The sequence below is a fragment of the Acanthisitta chloris genome, unplaced genomic scaffold, assembly GCF_000695815.1.
Source record: "Acanthisitta chloris isolate BGI_N310 unplaced genomic scaffold, ASM69581v1 scaffold3456, whole genome shotgun sequence".
NCBI lineage: Eukaryota > Metazoa > Chordata > Aves > Passeriformes > Acanthisittidae > Acanthisitta > Acanthisitta chloris.
Window position 1 is genome coordinate 1 of NW_008678524.1, and position 17,280 is coordinate 17,280.

Genomic DNA, 17,280 nt, shown 5'->3' on the forward strand with positions numbered 1-17,280 from the left:
GGGCGGCGAGGGGGAGGACGAAGAGGAAGAAGGGGAGAAAGAAAAGGAGCGAGAGAAACTGCCGCCCATCCCGTCGGCGTCCAGCGCGGCTGCCCAAACGCGGGCTGCCCGTGCGGACCCGCTGTCGTTTGGGAAGGGAAGGGGAGGGGGAGAAGCATCGTGTTCATTTTCTTTCACGTTCCTTACCGTTAAGAGGCTTTCATTCAAGTTTCTTAAAAATAACGCGTGCATCTGTAAGCAGTGACATAATGAAGCTATAAATTCTGCATCCGCTTATAGTTCTTTAACATTTTACAGCGGTCTGCTCTGTCGGGTTAGTCATGACTGAGGGTTTGCAGCATGGTGAATGTTCATTGAGGGTTCTCGGGGGGGTGGAGGGTTTTAGCTCTTAATACACTTAATAGCAAGAAAGCTAACTGGGAAATACTTCTCTATTTTTAGCTTTTTCTTAAAAGGTCTTTTCCGGTTTTTACTTTGTGTTGAAGCAAAGATGACAGAACATTTTGATGACATAATGAATGAGTTAGCACGGGTAAAAAAAAACCATGAGAAGGATATTTGCCAGAATAATTCCATTTCAGAAACCTTGTTTGAAATATTTAATTATGGCAGAGTTCTGATTTTCTTTCTGCTGCCCTTACAATATTACAAAACATAAAATTTTCCTGGCATGAGTTGAATATCTTACGTAGCTCAGCGTTAAAACTTGTGGTAAGTTACTTAAGTCCAACAACAGAGCAAAAACGTTACTAATCCTGTAGTAAGCATTACACTTAGGAGATTTAAGTTCAACAGTTCTGATAAGTATTTGACTTACTAGAAATCATCATTTTGCATAATTTGAATTTAAAAGATTGATTGTACAATATTTATGACAGTTGGGAAATAATTAAAATGTTAAAATAAGTAATCATATGCCAACTGCAAACTCCTCGGAGCAATTCTGCCAATTTTGTGTTTTGCCTAAACGTTCCAATCTTCTGAAAGACTTTCAGCTTTGCAAATCTGTCAGAATGTGGAAGAATGTGTTTGTTCTTGTTATTCAAATACCAATTTGGTGGGAGAAGTTTGTAATGGACAAGTGCCCAGGAGTTATTTTTTCCTTTGAAAATCTCCACTTCAGACTGTGAATGGCAAATTCCAGTCCCTTAGTATAAAGATACTGATGCTGGTTCAGGATGTGGCAGGCTTAGCTCAGCTAATGAAAATGTGTGCACCTGGGCAGACACGTAGAATTCCAACTGCCTTGTTTGTAGCTGGACATTCTTCATGTACCTCTACAGGCATAAGTTGTCTAAGTTGTCCTGCTACAGAAGAGCTCAGATCTGGCTGGATGGGATTGCTTGTCAAATGCATGGGAGGGCTGAATTTACAACGACCTGCATGTGGGGTTGAATAGTGTGTTATATATATAGAGAGAGTTTTCTGGACAGATGTCATGGACATCCATGGCCCTGGATTTCTCTGTATCAGAATGGGATCTTTGATTGATATATACCAAACAGGGAATACTGGTATGCTTTTGCAAGATCTCTTTGAGTTGCTGTAAAAAAGGTATTGGACTGTTGGTCTGCTAAGCCCCAGTTGTGACCAACTGATACATCTAATTCCAGGGCTTAGTGAAGTACGTTGTGAGATTCATCATTTACAGCATTATTTTAATACAAATACTTGAATTAAAAGTTCTAATTGAATATCAGAAATTGCATGTTGCTTAATCAATTCTCCCAAACATTTTTAAAGACAGAAATACATTCTCAGCTTCCTCATTAAACTGGGGAAGAGTTTGTAATACGATGACAAAAGGAGGAAATTACTACCTTTCTAAAGAAAAGTATTTGCTTATTAACTTTTTCCCATTCAAATTCCCTTCCTTTAAATATACAGGCCTGATATAAATACAGTGATACTCTAGGTGACCTTAATTTTCATTCTCTCTGCCTAATATTTCTAAACATATAGTCATGTCTGTGGTGATACAGATACTATACTTTGTTTCTATGTGAAGTGAGCCTCAGATATTCATGTCTCAGACCATCTCCTCAGATTGTGTAGTTGACATTTTTGTCAGAGTACTAAAGATCCACTATAAATTCGTGCGACTGATGTGGCATCACTAGAACTTCCCCAAAGGCAACCTGAAGGTGTGACATCCTTGAAACAGTTTCCATTTTCCACAATAGCTGTGGAGAAGCTCATAATTTTAGGAAGTCAGTAGATAACAGTTGTATCCTTTTTCTCATAAGAGCATGTATGTGAAAGATGTTTCATCTGGAATTTAAACTGGCTGCAAGTTGGACTAAAGAGATTATAGGGATTGTGTGACTATTGCTATTGTCTTAAATATTGTGGCTTCTCCTAGCCAAGGGCCATGCAGAATTGTGGATGAATTTTTTTTTGTGGGGTGATGGTGTGTTTGCTTTTTCCCCTCTTACTTCTGAGCAACATTGTGGTATTAAATTGATCCATGAATAAATTAACTTGATCCTGCAAGGAGTTCAGGATTTTCCTATGGTCCAAGTGGTGGTTAGAAATAATGCATAAGGGCTGATGGTTTGGAGGTTGGTATTGAGATTCTGAAAAGAAACTTGTGAGACACTAAAGAACTCGCTCACTAGTAAGCAGGAACTAATATAGGCTTCTGTAAAATAAACCCAGTTCAAACTTATACCTTTCAAGCTTTGAGTGGAAGTGAAAATCCTGCTGCTTGTGTAGGCTGTTGCATTGTCAGTTGCCTTTTGGTAATCTGAGTGTCATCTATGGCTTCTTGGACAGGGAAGAAACTCTTCTAGTCCTCACTAGCCATTGCTTACTGCTTGCATATAGGTCTTGAGTAAGCAATGTTAGGGCTATCACAGAATCTTCAAGAAACTTTTCTAGATGGTCTTTTGCCTCTTCCCAGAAAGTGGTCTGTATGCTCTTTGCAAACAGTCTGACTTATTTTCACCTTTCAATGTAATTTCAATAATGAAAACCATAGATTTAAAAAGTATAATGCTGGTTCCTCTCCAGTCTTATGGAGGGCTTATGTTTTGGAAAACTTCCAGCAGTGTTGTGAGTTACTAATATGCTCTTAAAACAGAGGACTAAAGATTACTTTGTTCCACTTATTCCCTCTAAGCATACTTGTTCCTTATGGGGGGGTTTTAGTTTTCTGATGGCAGTATGGGCGTAAAGTGTTAGGCTCTAGAAGCTCAGTGACCTCCCACACAATCTTGCAAGTATGACATGGTGCTGTGCACTTGTCCTAGATTACTCCCTCAGGAGATGTCAGAGATCTTTGTTAATGAGCCTGAAGGTTTCCAGTCTTCCTCCAGGGCCTTCCAATAAAGCCTTTGTCCATATGTTTGTCTAATACTGTTGGAACTGCACTTGGAGCAGAAGGATGGAGTTAAATAGCATGTGCAGTTTTTGTTCTTTACAATCACTGCTGAGTGAGGTGACATTAAGAAGAAAGTCTTTTAGTAACTGTTCACCTATAGCATTTCAGTGGTATGGCTGGAGTAAAACCTAGCAAGCTAAGTCAGTCTAAAAGGCTGTCACAACAGTTTATGTCATAAAAGCTCCTCTTCTTAGTTATCTATGATAACTATTTCCTATTAATCACAATTAGACTAGCTCAAGCTTCAGAGATTTTCTACCTAGAGGATACATTTTGTGACAGAACAGACCAACATCAGACCTGGATTTGTTTAAAAGTTCTTTTTCAGTCAATCATGTTTGTTCAGGGTCTGTTTTTTCTGCCATCATGTGCCAGGTGTTTTTAACAAGCATCTTAATGATATTTCAGAGGTTATGGAATAAAAGGAAAAGTTTATGTGAAAATTACAGTAGTAATTGTATTTTATTTTTGGATGCCTGTTGCATACAAGGAATTTGGACCTAGAAATGAAACCTGGTATTTTTAAAGCCAGTAGTCCTGTTGATTGTTCAAATTTATAATTTGCTGAGCCATGGAAAAAATGGTTCTTTGTGCCACAGTTATATAAAATTCCTGGCAGTGTACCAGCTTGTGTACTCTGTGGCATGGTAAGTTTATGGGCTGTGTTATTACTCTCTTGGTGGTATTTCAGGATGTTGTGGTGGAAGTGAAGTGCTTTCCTCTGAACTCTGGCTACATGTCTTAGTCCGAATTCACTGCCCTTAGGGAGAAAGGGAAATGTACTGGTTTAAAAAATGTGATAGGATATCACTTTAATTAATAGACAATTTTTATTCTCCTTTGGGGAATTAAAGTTTTGATTTGTATGGAAACTTTTTTTCTAACTGAGAGAGCACAGATAGCTGATATCAAGCAAATGAGTCTTTAGGTTACTGTGAAGCTGAAACTTGTGATGTGCAGGAAGAGTGTGCATCATTTTTTGAGTTGATCAGCCTTCTCCTGGTATCAGCTGATGACTTGGAGCTGAGATGAAAATTAAAATCTCTATCACGCAACTTTGTCATCTTGGGCAAGGCCCTTAACCCACCTATGCTTTGCAAACTCAAGGGTAAGCAGCTACATCTAATAGCACCCAGTGTCAAAGATACTAACTGGCACAATCCTTTGGAATTCTGTTGTGTGATTTCACTTCTGTTCAATGTGATAACACATTAGCACTCAACACTTAACAAAGGCTTGTGCAGGCTCCTTGGTGGTAGCACATACAGGTATTCAAGCAGGGGTTTTTATAACACTGTGTTAACAAATGTTTGTTGGTTACCATTTCTTCAGTGGCAGCAGATGCTAACAATTTCGGATCATTAGGGAGTTTGACCTAAGTAGTCGCTATTCAAATTTTATTAGCAGGTTAGAATTGTTGGTCGCACATTTCAAGTCTTGGGAAAGTTGTCTAAACTGCTTCAGTATATTAAGGTTATTCAGAAAAAGGAGTATGTGACACTTCCATCTGTTTAAACTGAGCTGGATGTAGTGAGGAATATAAAAGCAGAATCACAGAATCAGAGAATAATCAGATCTGAAAGGGACCCTTGAGGATCATCTAGTCCAACTCCTGGCCCTGCACAGGACATCCCCAATAATTACACCATGTGCCTGAGAGCATTGTCCAAACACCTCTTGAACTCTGTCAGGATTGGTGCTGTGACAACTTCCCTGGGGAGCTGTTCCAGTGCTCAAACACCCTCTGGGAGAAGAACCATTTTCTAATATCCAAACACCTAAACCTCCCTTGACACAGCTTCAGATCATTCCCTTAGATCCTGTCACTGGTCCAGAGAGAAGAGGTCAGTGCTGCCCCTCCACTTCCTTTCATGAGGAAGTTGTATACAGTGATGAGGTCTCCCCTCAGTCTCCTCCAGGCTGAACAGACCAAGTGCCTCAGCCACTCCTCATGTGGCTTCCCTTCAAGGCCCTTCACCATCCTTTGGACGCTCTCCAATAACATGTCTTTTTTATATTGTGGTGCCCGAAACTGCACACAGTATTTAAGGTGAGGCTGTAGGAGTACAGGGCAAAGCAAGATGTTCATCTCCCTTGACCATCTGGCAATGCCTTGCCTGGTGCACCCTTGGGCATGGTTGGTCCTCCTGGCTGCCAGGGCACACTATTGACTCTTATTCAACTTGCCATGGACCAGGACCTCCAGGTCCCTTTCTGCAGCACCACTTTCCAGCCCTTCATTCCCCAGTCTGTATGTACAGCCAGGGTTGTCCCATCCCAGGTGCAAAAAAGTAATTAGACATTAGGATACAGAAAGTTAGAATATAATTGATAACATTCATAATGTCATCAATGTAATGTAATTGTATTGTGTTTTCCTCACTGTAATCCAAGAATATCTTCATATTCTGCCAATTAATACTTGAGGGTTTTTTATGTAATGGAAAATAATTTTATGGTATCTCTCCTGATTCGATTTGGAACAAACTTGCAGAATCATTATTTATGTCTTACTTAGTTATTACCACTCTGATTTCAAGATAGAAGGTATTTAAGTATTCTGTATAATACCTCACTGGTAAGATTCCTCTTGCAGTAATGTATTAGCCCTTTATAGCATCCTGTCATCTTAATTACAGGGGTTGGAGAGAGGAGCCAAAAATCAGTTTTCCACTTTCAGCAATTTCATCACAACTATCAACCAAAAGAAAGAAGGCATCGGAAACAGAAATTCGCCTACGCAACTTGTTATACCCAACATCAAAACCGGTAAGGGAATAAAAGCCTTGTGTTACTTAGTTACCAATTTAAGAAGGTGCTCAGTGTTCTGCCAATATTTGTATTGTGGTAGTGCCAGAAAATCTAGAAATGAAGATTTCATTAAGTTATGCTGTGCTGTATGTTGTACAGGCAATGATGTGTGATAGTCCATCCTCTATAGCGGTTATGTTGTAGAGGCAAGTTGGATGAGAAAAACAAATAGACCTGGAGGATGGAATAATCATCTGAAATTTTAAAGAAAGTTACCAACTCAGTAGTCTATCTGCAGATAGAGAAACTGCAGTCAGGCAGTTTCTCTAGAAACTGTGTCAAAACTTTGTGGAGAAAATTTTTCCATCACCATCTGAAGGATGTCAGGGATGAGTCAAGCATAAGGCTTTTAAGGGAGACAGTTGCTGAGAGCTGATGTTTTTCAGTGTACATGAAGGCCAGTGATGACACAAAATAAAATGCACAGGCAAAGATGGGTAAGTTCTGAAGAGCCTTAAAGATGAGAAGAAGGTTGCTGTGATGTGATGGGGTAGCAATAATAAATGGAAAGATAGAAAGTGGAGCTCTGTATTCAATTTGGTAGGCATGAATCATGAAGCCTAGATGAGATTATGTTGTGGTTACACCTGGAATTTTTATTAGGTTTTAGGTCTAGGATATGGAATTTGAGTAATTTGGGACTTTTCATAAAAGACTGTAGAAACGCTGGTCTGCTTTGTTTTGATCTTGCCTCCGAGCAGGACCCGATCAGCCTTAGTTTTCAATGGTTTGCTATGTCTTTATAGCACTCAATGCATTCAAGTCTGGAAAGAAAGGGACTGCATTGATTAAGATATCTCAGTAGTGTGAGTTTGAAGCAAAGCTATGGACAGGTATTGTCAGTTTCAAAGTTATGCCGGAGAAGGTGGCTTATAACTTGCTGTGTTGGATCCTTACTAAAGTGATCTTTGTATCCTTGCTATCTATACTCCAAACTAAAAGACAGTGTGAGTTTTGGGGTTTTTTTATCAATTTTTGTTATGGAGTATGGACATGATTTCTACTTCCAAAACAAGGGCAATCACTGAAACACAAAAGGCAATTATATTTAAATGATATCTCAGACAGGATTTTGTACTTTGCTCAAGTCACTGTGCTACACAAAGGAAACCATAGTGGCTGGAGATGGCCTGTAAAGAATTCTCCCACTGCTGCATACCATACCAGAGTTAAGGTAGAAGTGGTGTTCTTGAGGGCAATGCTTGTAACAAAGCTGGAAGAACAGCCTTCAGGTGGCCATTGCTCTCATCTCTATGTTTTTAAAGAAAAGTCTTCATATTGTTTTTAGCCTTTTGGGGTTTTTTTAGCCTTGCAAAGAGGCTCAGGGGTGACCTCACGGCTCTCTACAACTACCTGGCAGAAGGTTGGAGAGAGGTGGGGGATGGTCTTTCCTGCCATGGCTGCAAGGAGAGGACTAGCGGGAATGGCCTTGAGCTGGAAGCGTTTAAGAGGTGTCTGGATCTGGCACTGGAGGATGTGGTTTAGGGTTTACAGAAGAGTGATGGATGAATGGTTGGACTCTATCATCTTAGAGATATCTTCCAGTCTTGATGATTCTATGTGAATTGCATGTAAACAATTGCAGTATCATTGGAATCTAAAAGTCCTCTGAGAAATAAAATATTTTGCCTTTCTTGGATAACATTATTTTCCTCAGAAGCTAAAAGTGACCTCGTGTCAGTGACTCAGCTGATAGCCTCTTGAACAGAAACAGGCAGGTAGTTGTTTCAGGCTCTAAGCTACTGTCTTTCACTACTTAAGCCTTTATTGTGTCCTGTCCAGCTTCTGTCTGAATAGTTGCTTTGTACAATCTTATGATATGAAAGCCCAAGGCTTAATAAAATTTAGGACAAAGTAAAATTCAGTTTAACATTGGGCTAAGCAATGTGTAAAACACAGAGCCCTCTTGCAGAATTCTTTTCACTAAACAGCAATATGCTCCTGCCCCACTCCTCCCCACCCTCCTACTTTTTTTTTTGTATCTGACAAGAATGGCAAACTCTAAACACCTCTCTCTTGAAGTGCTCTCAGTTTTGCTGCACATAATACTGTCCCAGTTGTAGTAACTGCCTCGTAAGTACTTAGTTGTTAATTTTCACAGCACTATGGCAATATTTTTTATAGTCAAGGATATATTCTTGAAATAGAGTGGAAAAATTGAGCAGATGTTCTGGTAGTTACAGGATCAGGGTAACCTTCCTACATAAAACCAGATTATTTTTAGTAACAGTCCAAGGTGAACTCAAAATATTTTGAGGCAGTATGTTTATTCTATGGAAAAAACAACAATTGAAGCAAACCTCTTAGTTAAAAATGCTTCTTTTGCTAATCTGACATTCAGGAATGATGCTTGGTTGGGATTTTGGTTGGCTGTTTTCAGTTTATCTGTACGTGTGCTATCTCTCTAAACAGATGTAGATATGTGTGTATATATATGTGCATATACTGATAATATTTTTAGGCTTGAGTTCAAAGAATGTTAATTTCATTGAAAACAAAAATGTGGTAAACACAGCATGCAAGCTAGGAAGATGTTTGTTTGCTGCCACATATAGCAAGTCTTCTAGTGTAACAATGATCTAGTATGAAATCTATGTATGAAATAGATTGTTCTAGTTCTTTTTGCTGTTACAAATACAAGTAAGTTTTGTTTGCTTTATCTACCTTGAAAGTTTTCATCTGCCAGTAGCTGTGTTTGGTCACCATGAAAACAACTACTATTCTAAATTAATTCACCCTGAACTTCCCTGTGCTACTCAATTCTGCTTTGTATCAATGACATTTTCTACCTCAGAGGTTTTCATCATTCCTTAAGGAGTCATGTATTGCTAAGTCTTTTTACTTAATATAGCAGGGCAAGCAGCCAGAAATGATTGATTTTTCTTGTCTTGTAATATTGTGTTATTGCTGCTTGTCAACTCAGTACATAGAGTTTCAAGTTTCTCCTGAATGGAACTCAAGTGACAGATCTTAATTAATACTTCTGACTGGCAGATGAGCAAATAAATCTATTTACAAATAAACTTGAATTATGATAAAACATACTGAAGTTGACAGTATTTATTAAACATATTAATAAAAATCAATTTTCATATATCTAAACTAAACTGCATATATTTCAAAGAAAATTGCATTGCTGACAAGGTTCCAGTTAGCAGCTTAGCACCTGCAGCCTCAATTTACTGAAAGGAGAAACAGCTTCTGTCGGCAGATGCCTCTTCTACAGATGTGGAAAGAATATTTCCCCATTTCAGTGTATTCAGCTGGTTATAACTCAATGCTTAATCCATTTCAAATGGAGAGGACAGAATGAGAGTTAAATGAAAATGTCTTGTTATTCTCAGAGTATAAAAATAAGACAAAGTCTTAGTTTATTTCAATTCAGTCCATCCTGCTTTCAGAGAATGATGTGCAATAGCAGAGCACTTGTATGGCAGGATTGTTTGGCACCTTAGCTTGAATTAATTTAGCATCTATGTGTCCACTTTGACTTTTTGAAATTACTGCTTTTCAGATAGCTTTATATTCCAGCTGTGAGAATGAACGAGGTTCCAGATGTGTAATCGATGCCATACTGAGGGGATTGAAGGCAGTTCTGGTCTGTTACCATCTGATGAGTGGTGGCTGAGTTAAGTCACAATGACACTGTCTCTGTGATTAGCATGACTAAAAAGAATCTGCTTTGGGGTTTGGGGGATTTTGTTATCATCTATTTCCCTGCTGTGATAAATGGAGTAGGCAGCAGAGTAGTGATACTACTTTGATGTTTAGTTACTTTTAAAAAGCAACTGTAGGAAAAGGCTTAGAGGGCTCTTAGACAATTCATAGAGGATTTTTGTTATGTTTGACTTTTGAGGACACTTTTATATAGTGTCTTTTATCCCAAACATATGTCACAATTTATATAAATGCTTTTAAAAACATGCAGTATAAATCAGAGTAAAAAAGGCATTTTGAGGATGTTTGTGAAGCCACTGTCAGTGAAATGGGTGTTGGAAAGTGTTTTGCTGCTTTGGGTGTGTTTACCTTGGCTGGCTGCCTGACACCCACAGAGCTGCTCCATCGCTTCCCCTCCTCTACAGGACATGGGGAGAAAATACAATGAAAAGCTCATGGCTTGAGATAAAGAGAGGGAGTTCACTTTCCAATTACTGTCACAGGCAGATCAGACTTGACTTAAAGAAATTACTTTATTGCCAGTTAAAAAAAAAACCAAAACCAAAACAAACTTGAAAACACCTTCCGCTGTTCCACTTCCCCCCTGCCTTTTCTTGTTCCGTCTCAATTTCACTCCTTTCCCCACTCTTCTGCCTCCTTTTGCCCAAGTGGTGCAGGGGGATGAGGAAGGGGATTGCAGTCAGCTCATAAAACTTCATCTCTGCTGCTTCTTCCTCCTCACTCTGCTCCCTTGTTCCAGCATGGGGTCCTCCCATGGGATCCATTCTTTCACAAACTTCTCCAACATCAGTCTTTACCATGAGTTGCAGTTCTTCAAGAACTGCTCAAAGGTGGGCCCTTTCCACAGGATAAAGTCCTTTAGCAACAGAGTGTTCACGTGTGGGTCCCCCATGGGCCACAGTTGCTGCCAGCAGCCTGTTCAGGCATGAGCTCTTCCCAGGCTGCAGGTGGATCTCTGCTCCACCATGGTCCTGCATGGGCTGCAGAGGGACAATGTGCTTCACTGTGGTCTTCTTCACAGGCTGTAGGGGAATCTTTCCTCCAGCACCTGGAGCACCTCCTCCTCCATCTTTTCCACTCACCCAGATGCCTGCAGGGTAGTTTCTTCCTCTCTCACAGCAGCTGTGAGAGAGGAGGTGTGTGTGCTGGTTTTTACCTTTTTGTAATCATTACAGAGGGGCTATCAGTGTTGCTGATGGGCTCAACTTTGGCCCATGGTGATAATGTTTTGAAGCTGATTGTGTCTGACATAGAGGCAGCTCCATCTCTCCTCTCACAGCACCTACCTTAGTGACAAATCTTGCCACGCTGACTCAATACAAATAGAAAGTAAGGAGTAGAACAGAAAGATGCTGGTAAAGCATTGCTAGTTTTACTTAGAAAAGGCAGCCAAATTTACTGAGAAGAAATGTTTAAAGATGCTACTGTTTCACCACTAATTCTCTGTAAGACAAAAAAAATTTGCATTTCCCATTGAATTTATTGGAGAGATTCTTTAAGGAGGCTGTAAATGATCCACAGTCAGCTCTAGCTAAAATTATATATCACAGTGTAGAAAGACAGACTGAAGTCTTGTCCTTGTGTGATAGTTGGACTTTGGTGTGGTTGTGCTTGAGATTTTTCTTTGCTGTAGGGAATACCAGTGTTGCAGTTCATATATTACAATACAGGAGTGGGTAACACTACTATTGCCTTCACTTAAGTCCGAGTTTCCATCATGTCTGGGATGCATGTACTGGAAAAAGTACTTGTTTAAAGATGTAGAAGCAAACACTGAGTTTTCTTTTTTTTTCCTAGTTCTTATATATTTTACTAACTAAATGTTTATGCATATGATTGCATTGTATTTATTCTTCTTTCTCTTCTTTTTTAAGTGAGAGACCTACCCCCTATTTGCCTCGATGTGCGGCAGAAGCAGCGCATGTCTATAGACACACTACCCCAAGAACTGAAAGCACCACTTCCTCCTGAGCCTTCCCTTCCCATTCGAACCAAAACTGTGAAAGATTTTCAGTAAGTTACACTCGTGTTCCTAAAACTGTACTTTCTTTGGACTTTTTTGACCTAATTCATACATTTGATTTTGTTAATCTGAAATGAGGAAGCAGTTCAGTAAGACTGACACGTAATGATTCTGGTAGTGATGGTGGGATTGATAACTCTGTTACTGGGAAAATTAGTGAAATACTCTTTATAGCTTGAAGTGTTCCACTCAGAAAATGGCAAAGCATATATTTCAGAGCTAAAAACTCAGTGGATGTTTAGTTTTGGAAATAAAAATGTATGGCTTATTGTAGGCTGGAAAACCCCTTGCAGCCTTAGGTATTTTGTTTCTACTGCCAGTTATTGCTTTTTTCTACGTTTGAAAGTTTGTGCATTCAGTGAGGAAAGGCATGCTTTTTGATTACTTGGTGTGTATTTGGTGGGAAAGAGGTGTAAGGGAGAATGTAAAGAGAGGTGGTCCTTTGCTGTCACTCAGCTGATCAAAGAGCTGAAATTTTTCCCATATTCAGGTTTTTGTATCTGTTGACTGCTACCTAATTACCAATAATTTTATTATTTAAAGTATTAAAAAGTCATCAGCATTTTTTTGTGTATCCCACTGATAACATTTATTTAATATCTAGTACAAAGAAATTATCTGGGGAGAGCAAACAGGGATTTGTGTCGCCAGCATTGTAGAGAGCTAAAGTAAAGTTCTGACTCCAAGCACCCCTTCAGGTACTGGAAAGTGCTGTAAAGTCTCCCCAGAGTAACCTTTTCTTCTCCAGGCTGAACAACACCAGTTCTCTCAGCCTGTCTTCCTAGGAGGTGATGCAGCCCACTGATCATCCTTGTGGCCCTCTGCTGGACTTGCTCCAACAGGTCCACATCCTTCTTATGTTGGGGCTCCCAGAGCTAGGCACAATATTCCAGGAGGGGTCTCACCAGAGCAGAGTAGCAGGGTAGAATCAGCTCCCTCAACTTGCTGGCCTTGCTCCTTTTGGTGCACGTTTCTGGGTCACGCTAAGCTTCTCATCCACGAGCACCCCCCAAGTCCTTCTCCTTAGGACTGATCTCAATCCATTCTCTTCCCAGCCTGCATTTGTGCTTTTTGATCTTCATGAGGTTCACACAGACCTCTCAAGCCTGTCAAGGTCCCTCTGGATGGCAATCCCTTCCCTCCAGCATGTCAACTGCACCACACAGCTTTGTGGCATCAGCAAACTTGCTGAGGGAGCTCTTGATCTCACTGTCCGTGTTGCCAACAAAGAAGTTAAACAGCGCCGCTCCCAGTACTGACCCCTGAGGAATGCCACTTGTCACTGGTCTCCACTTGAACATTGAGCCACTGGCCACAATTCTTTGACTGCAAACATCCAGCCAATTCCTTATCCACTGACTGGTCCACTCATCAAATCCATGTCTCTCCACTTTAGAGACAAGGATGTCATGCAGGACAGTATTAAATCATAGAATCGAAATATTTTGGGTTTGAGGGAACCTTTAAAGCTCATCTAGTCCAATCCCCTTGCAATGAGCAGGGACATCTTCAACTAGATGAGGTTGCTCAAAGCCTTGTCCCACCGGACCTTGAAGGTATCCAGGGATGGGGCATCCAAAACCTCTTTGGGTAACCTGTGTCAGTGTTTCACCACCCTCATTGTAAAAAAAACAACTTCCTCCTTTTATCTAATCTAAATCGACCCTCCTGCACTTTAAAACCATTGTCCCTTGTCCTGTCCCTTTTAATCCCCTGCTGTGAGCCCCTACACGCCTCCTTTGCCGCTCTGCCATGCTTGCCATCCACAAGGCACTGCAAGCTCCTACTCTAGTGGATCTGGCAGCTGCTTCCTGTGCTGAGGGTTTCAGTTTCCCCGTGCTGAGGTTTTCTTGCCCAGTCTGCTGCAACACAAGAGGAAGGGGCTTCCAGGGGAAGTCCAAGTAGATGACATCAAGTGCTTCTTCCATCATCAGCTGCTACTGTGACCCCATTGTAGAAGGCCACCACATTTGACAGGCAAGATTTGTCCTTAGTAAAGCCAGGTTGGTTGTCACCAATGGCCACCTTATTTTTCATGTGCCTAAGATAAAGTTTTATTTGAAAAATTTGAAGATAAATAAGATTTTGTACAAATGATACTGTTGATTAGTTTAGGAGTCTGCATAGTTAAATAAATTAGTCTGATATTTTTTATCGTGTCAGTGTCACTTCAATGTAATTCTGTTCTGCTAATTATTTGTCTTAACATACTGAACTGTGACATTGTGAATTAACATTTTGAATAAAAGACATTGCTCATGTATCAAACACAAACTGTGCTTTTGTTCTCTTGTAATGCCATGATCTTAAAATGACAAGGAAGATGTTAGAAAGATACTGGTATTATACTTGTCTGTCTTCTAAGTGTGCTTAGTGAGAAAAGCAGAGTTGCAGTGCATTCTAAGGTCTAAGTGTCTGGAAAGATCAAACCCTTATATTACCAGTATTTTAATATATTCTTTCTAGGGAGGATGTGGAAAAGTCTAAGGCATCAGGAGACTGGAAAGCTGTACATGATTTTTATTCTACAACATTTGATTCTTTCCTGGAGATAAATGCTGCATTTAAGGTAGAAAAGAATTCATAATACTCTTTGGTAATTACAGTTCTTTGTATCTTCAAAAGGGTTACAAAAATATCAGTTCAAGGCTTGCAGCCTGTTACTCAAGGCCTCTAAGATCATTTTGCCATGCTCTCACTTGCCTTTGCTAGACAAGCTGTTATTACATTGATTCATTGATTCCAGTTTAAGCAACTGTATTTCAAGGGTATGTGGAGCTTTAAAATTCCAGTTGTGGTTTGTTTTGTGACACTGTGACTGTGTAGATACTTTCTACACAAATTACAGTTTTAAAACATGCTGCTAATGTAGCTAATGCAAACAGAAATTCTGTCACTAAAAAAGGTGTGATACGGGCTCTAGGATAGCTGTTCATGTGTTCTGATGGCATACTTTGTTTTCCTTGGAAAACAGTATATTTGTGTTTTTTCAACTCATGCCAAATTATTATTTCCTGCCTATTATAAAGCAAAATGTGCTTATGATATTTGAAATAGACAGTAGGGCCTGAACCTAGACAAAATAACCTGTGACTTTCAGTTACTTAACAAATACTGAATGCTTAAAATGTTGGTTTTGTCTGATGATGGATCAACCACAAAACAGAAAGATGAAAATTCCATGTAATTTATTATTTGGAACCTTCTTACATTTTTAAAATAGAAACACAAGGTAGTGGAGTTACATGAATATTGCCAATGTGTAGGATTACTATTGTTTTGCTTCATCTTTCACATATTAATAACAAACTTAGATTCCTATGTTTTGATAAGAAAAATAGTTATAGCTGAACATGTTTTCTTAAATTTGCTGTTAAACTTATGTTTTTCAAAGATAGCTAAAATATTCAAAATACTCCAAAACCAAAGTGCTTTGTGTATTATCTAACTTACAGAAAGATACCAATTCTCCATTTAATACTATTGAGGACTCTGGAATTGATGACCAATTTGTGAATGTTGTCTATGATGCCTTATTAAATACTGTAAGTAGAAGTTTTAAAACACCGTAACAATTATTTCAGCAAGGAAATATGTTAAGAAACAACTTATACTAGAAGTTTTTCTCAGATGGGCACAATTTCTGTAGAATCTCTCAAACATACTTGAAATGGTCCCATGAAAATTGCCACAGAATCATGAAAGCTGCTCTAGTGAAAGAAGAGGAAAGTTTCCCTACTAGTAAAGTTTATATTGTGGTAGATCTTAAAGACCATTTGCAAGGTATGACATGATTGTGATGGGACACTGTGTGGTGGGAAATAAAGAAAATGTGAGGATGGTGGTAGCAAAAAGTAGGGACTGTGCCCAGCAAACGAAAGGCAGGAGTAATTTAGAAATTAGAGTTTTTAAGTTGGTTTTAAATGTTGAAAGTCACCATTGGCACAACCCCAGGCCTAGCTAATAATCTGTGAGGAAAGATACTTTGCAGCTCAGCATCATAACACAAAAGATTTCTTAGCTGTCTTGAATCACAAGCAACATAAACTTACTAGTTTATACAATATGTTGTATCAAGTATGTATAGTTACATCAGATACAATTTTTCCTCTCCTTTTTCCATAGCCTCAAGATGTTCAGAAGTCAGTCCTGAAAGGAATAATTAATGGTTTGCTACAAGAATGGACAGGGTAATTATAACAAATGTTTGCATTAATGCTGTGCCAGCACTTTAAAACTGACATGTTTTGTCTTTGTTTTGCACAAAGAAAGAAACTGGTGTGATGCAACTTAATTGATGTATAGGAACTTAATCTCCTTTTGGCAGATAAATCTGCTGAAATACATCATGAACTCTCTAAGCTGATGTTTAACCTCTGAGGCAGATCCAGACCCAGCCATACATCCCTTCACAAAATCTCAGCTGCTTATTCCAGGGCATTTAGGAAATTTGTCCAGGGTAAAACTTATGGTCCACCCTGCAACAGCAACTAGGGTAATTCCCTGATCCAAAGTTTACTGCACAGTAACATTCACGTGTGGCAGCAGCATAGAAAGAGCAATGCAGGATGCAGAAGGAATAGCTCAAAAGTAGGAGGGATTTTTTGAGATGACAACATTCTAGTGCAAAGTAATAGAAGTCAGAATGCATAAAGTAATTCAGTAAAAGATATAGCAAGAGACACTGCCTTGCTGTGAATTACTTGTGACCAAGGCTTTGGCTACTCCTTGCTCCAACTTACACTACCTTTTCTGTGCTGTTGCTTTGTGAGTACTTGTGGCTATGTAAAAGCTTTGATAAACAGCAAGAAGTACAGAGTGGTGGAAGTGTATGGAGAATTCTTGCAGGAAGTATCAGAGATGGGGCAAATAAGCTCTTCTGTACTGTCACTTGAGATAGAAAACAGTATGGAATTCCCTCTTTGAAATGCCTCTTGCTCTTTAATTCTGAGCTTTTTCTGGCCTTCTCTCGTGTTATGCCTCGAGACGATGCTAAAATAGCCTACTGCCCTAAGAGAGTTGTCAGAATCTGTAAGTGTCCTCAGCTTCTGAGAGTAGGGAAGGTTCTTAAATAGGGATTTCTATATGTATTGACAGAGCAAAATAAAATCATAGGGTGCATGATTTCATGAGTCTTAATGTGTGTAAATTATGGCTCTATTTGTTATTTCATTCATTCATAGGCCACGAACAAAAGATGATCTTAGAGCATACTGTATACTACTACAGGTAAGAAAAACACAGTATTTTCATTTAAGTATGTGTCTGCTTAATTTGTAATCTATAAACCAGTACACTATGCAAACAAGATAATTTGTATAGCTGGGATAGTTCACATCTAATTTCCTGTTACGAGAATGTATTAAAATATGGAAGAAGTGTAGGG

At 39.3% G+C, this 17,280-nt stretch overlaps 1 protein-coding gene across 1 annotated transcript in view; it reads left to right on the plus strand.

Annotated features, from left to right (window-relative positions):
* Positions 1–6,021: 6,021 nt before the first annotated feature.
* The window catches only part of LOC103804297 (probable E3 ubiquitin-protein ligase HECTD2), a gene marked incomplete at both ends in the record, with an annotated part of 12,291 nt that continues 1,032 nt past the window's right edge, over positions 6,022–17,280 (plus strand). Inside the window, 6 exons of the mRNA XM_009076904.1 lie at positions 6,022–6,151; positions 11,746–11,884; positions 14,361–14,463; positions 15,350–15,439; positions 16,020–16,084; positions 17,078–17,123. Coding sequence (XP_009075152.1) covers positions 6,022–6,151; positions 11,746–11,884; positions 14,361–14,463; positions 15,350–15,439; positions 16,020–16,084; positions 17,078–17,123 — 573 coding nt within the window. The remainder of the gene's footprint in view (positions 6,152–11,745; positions 11,885–14,360; positions 14,464–15,349; positions 15,440–16,019; positions 16,085–17,077; positions 17,124–17,280) is intronic.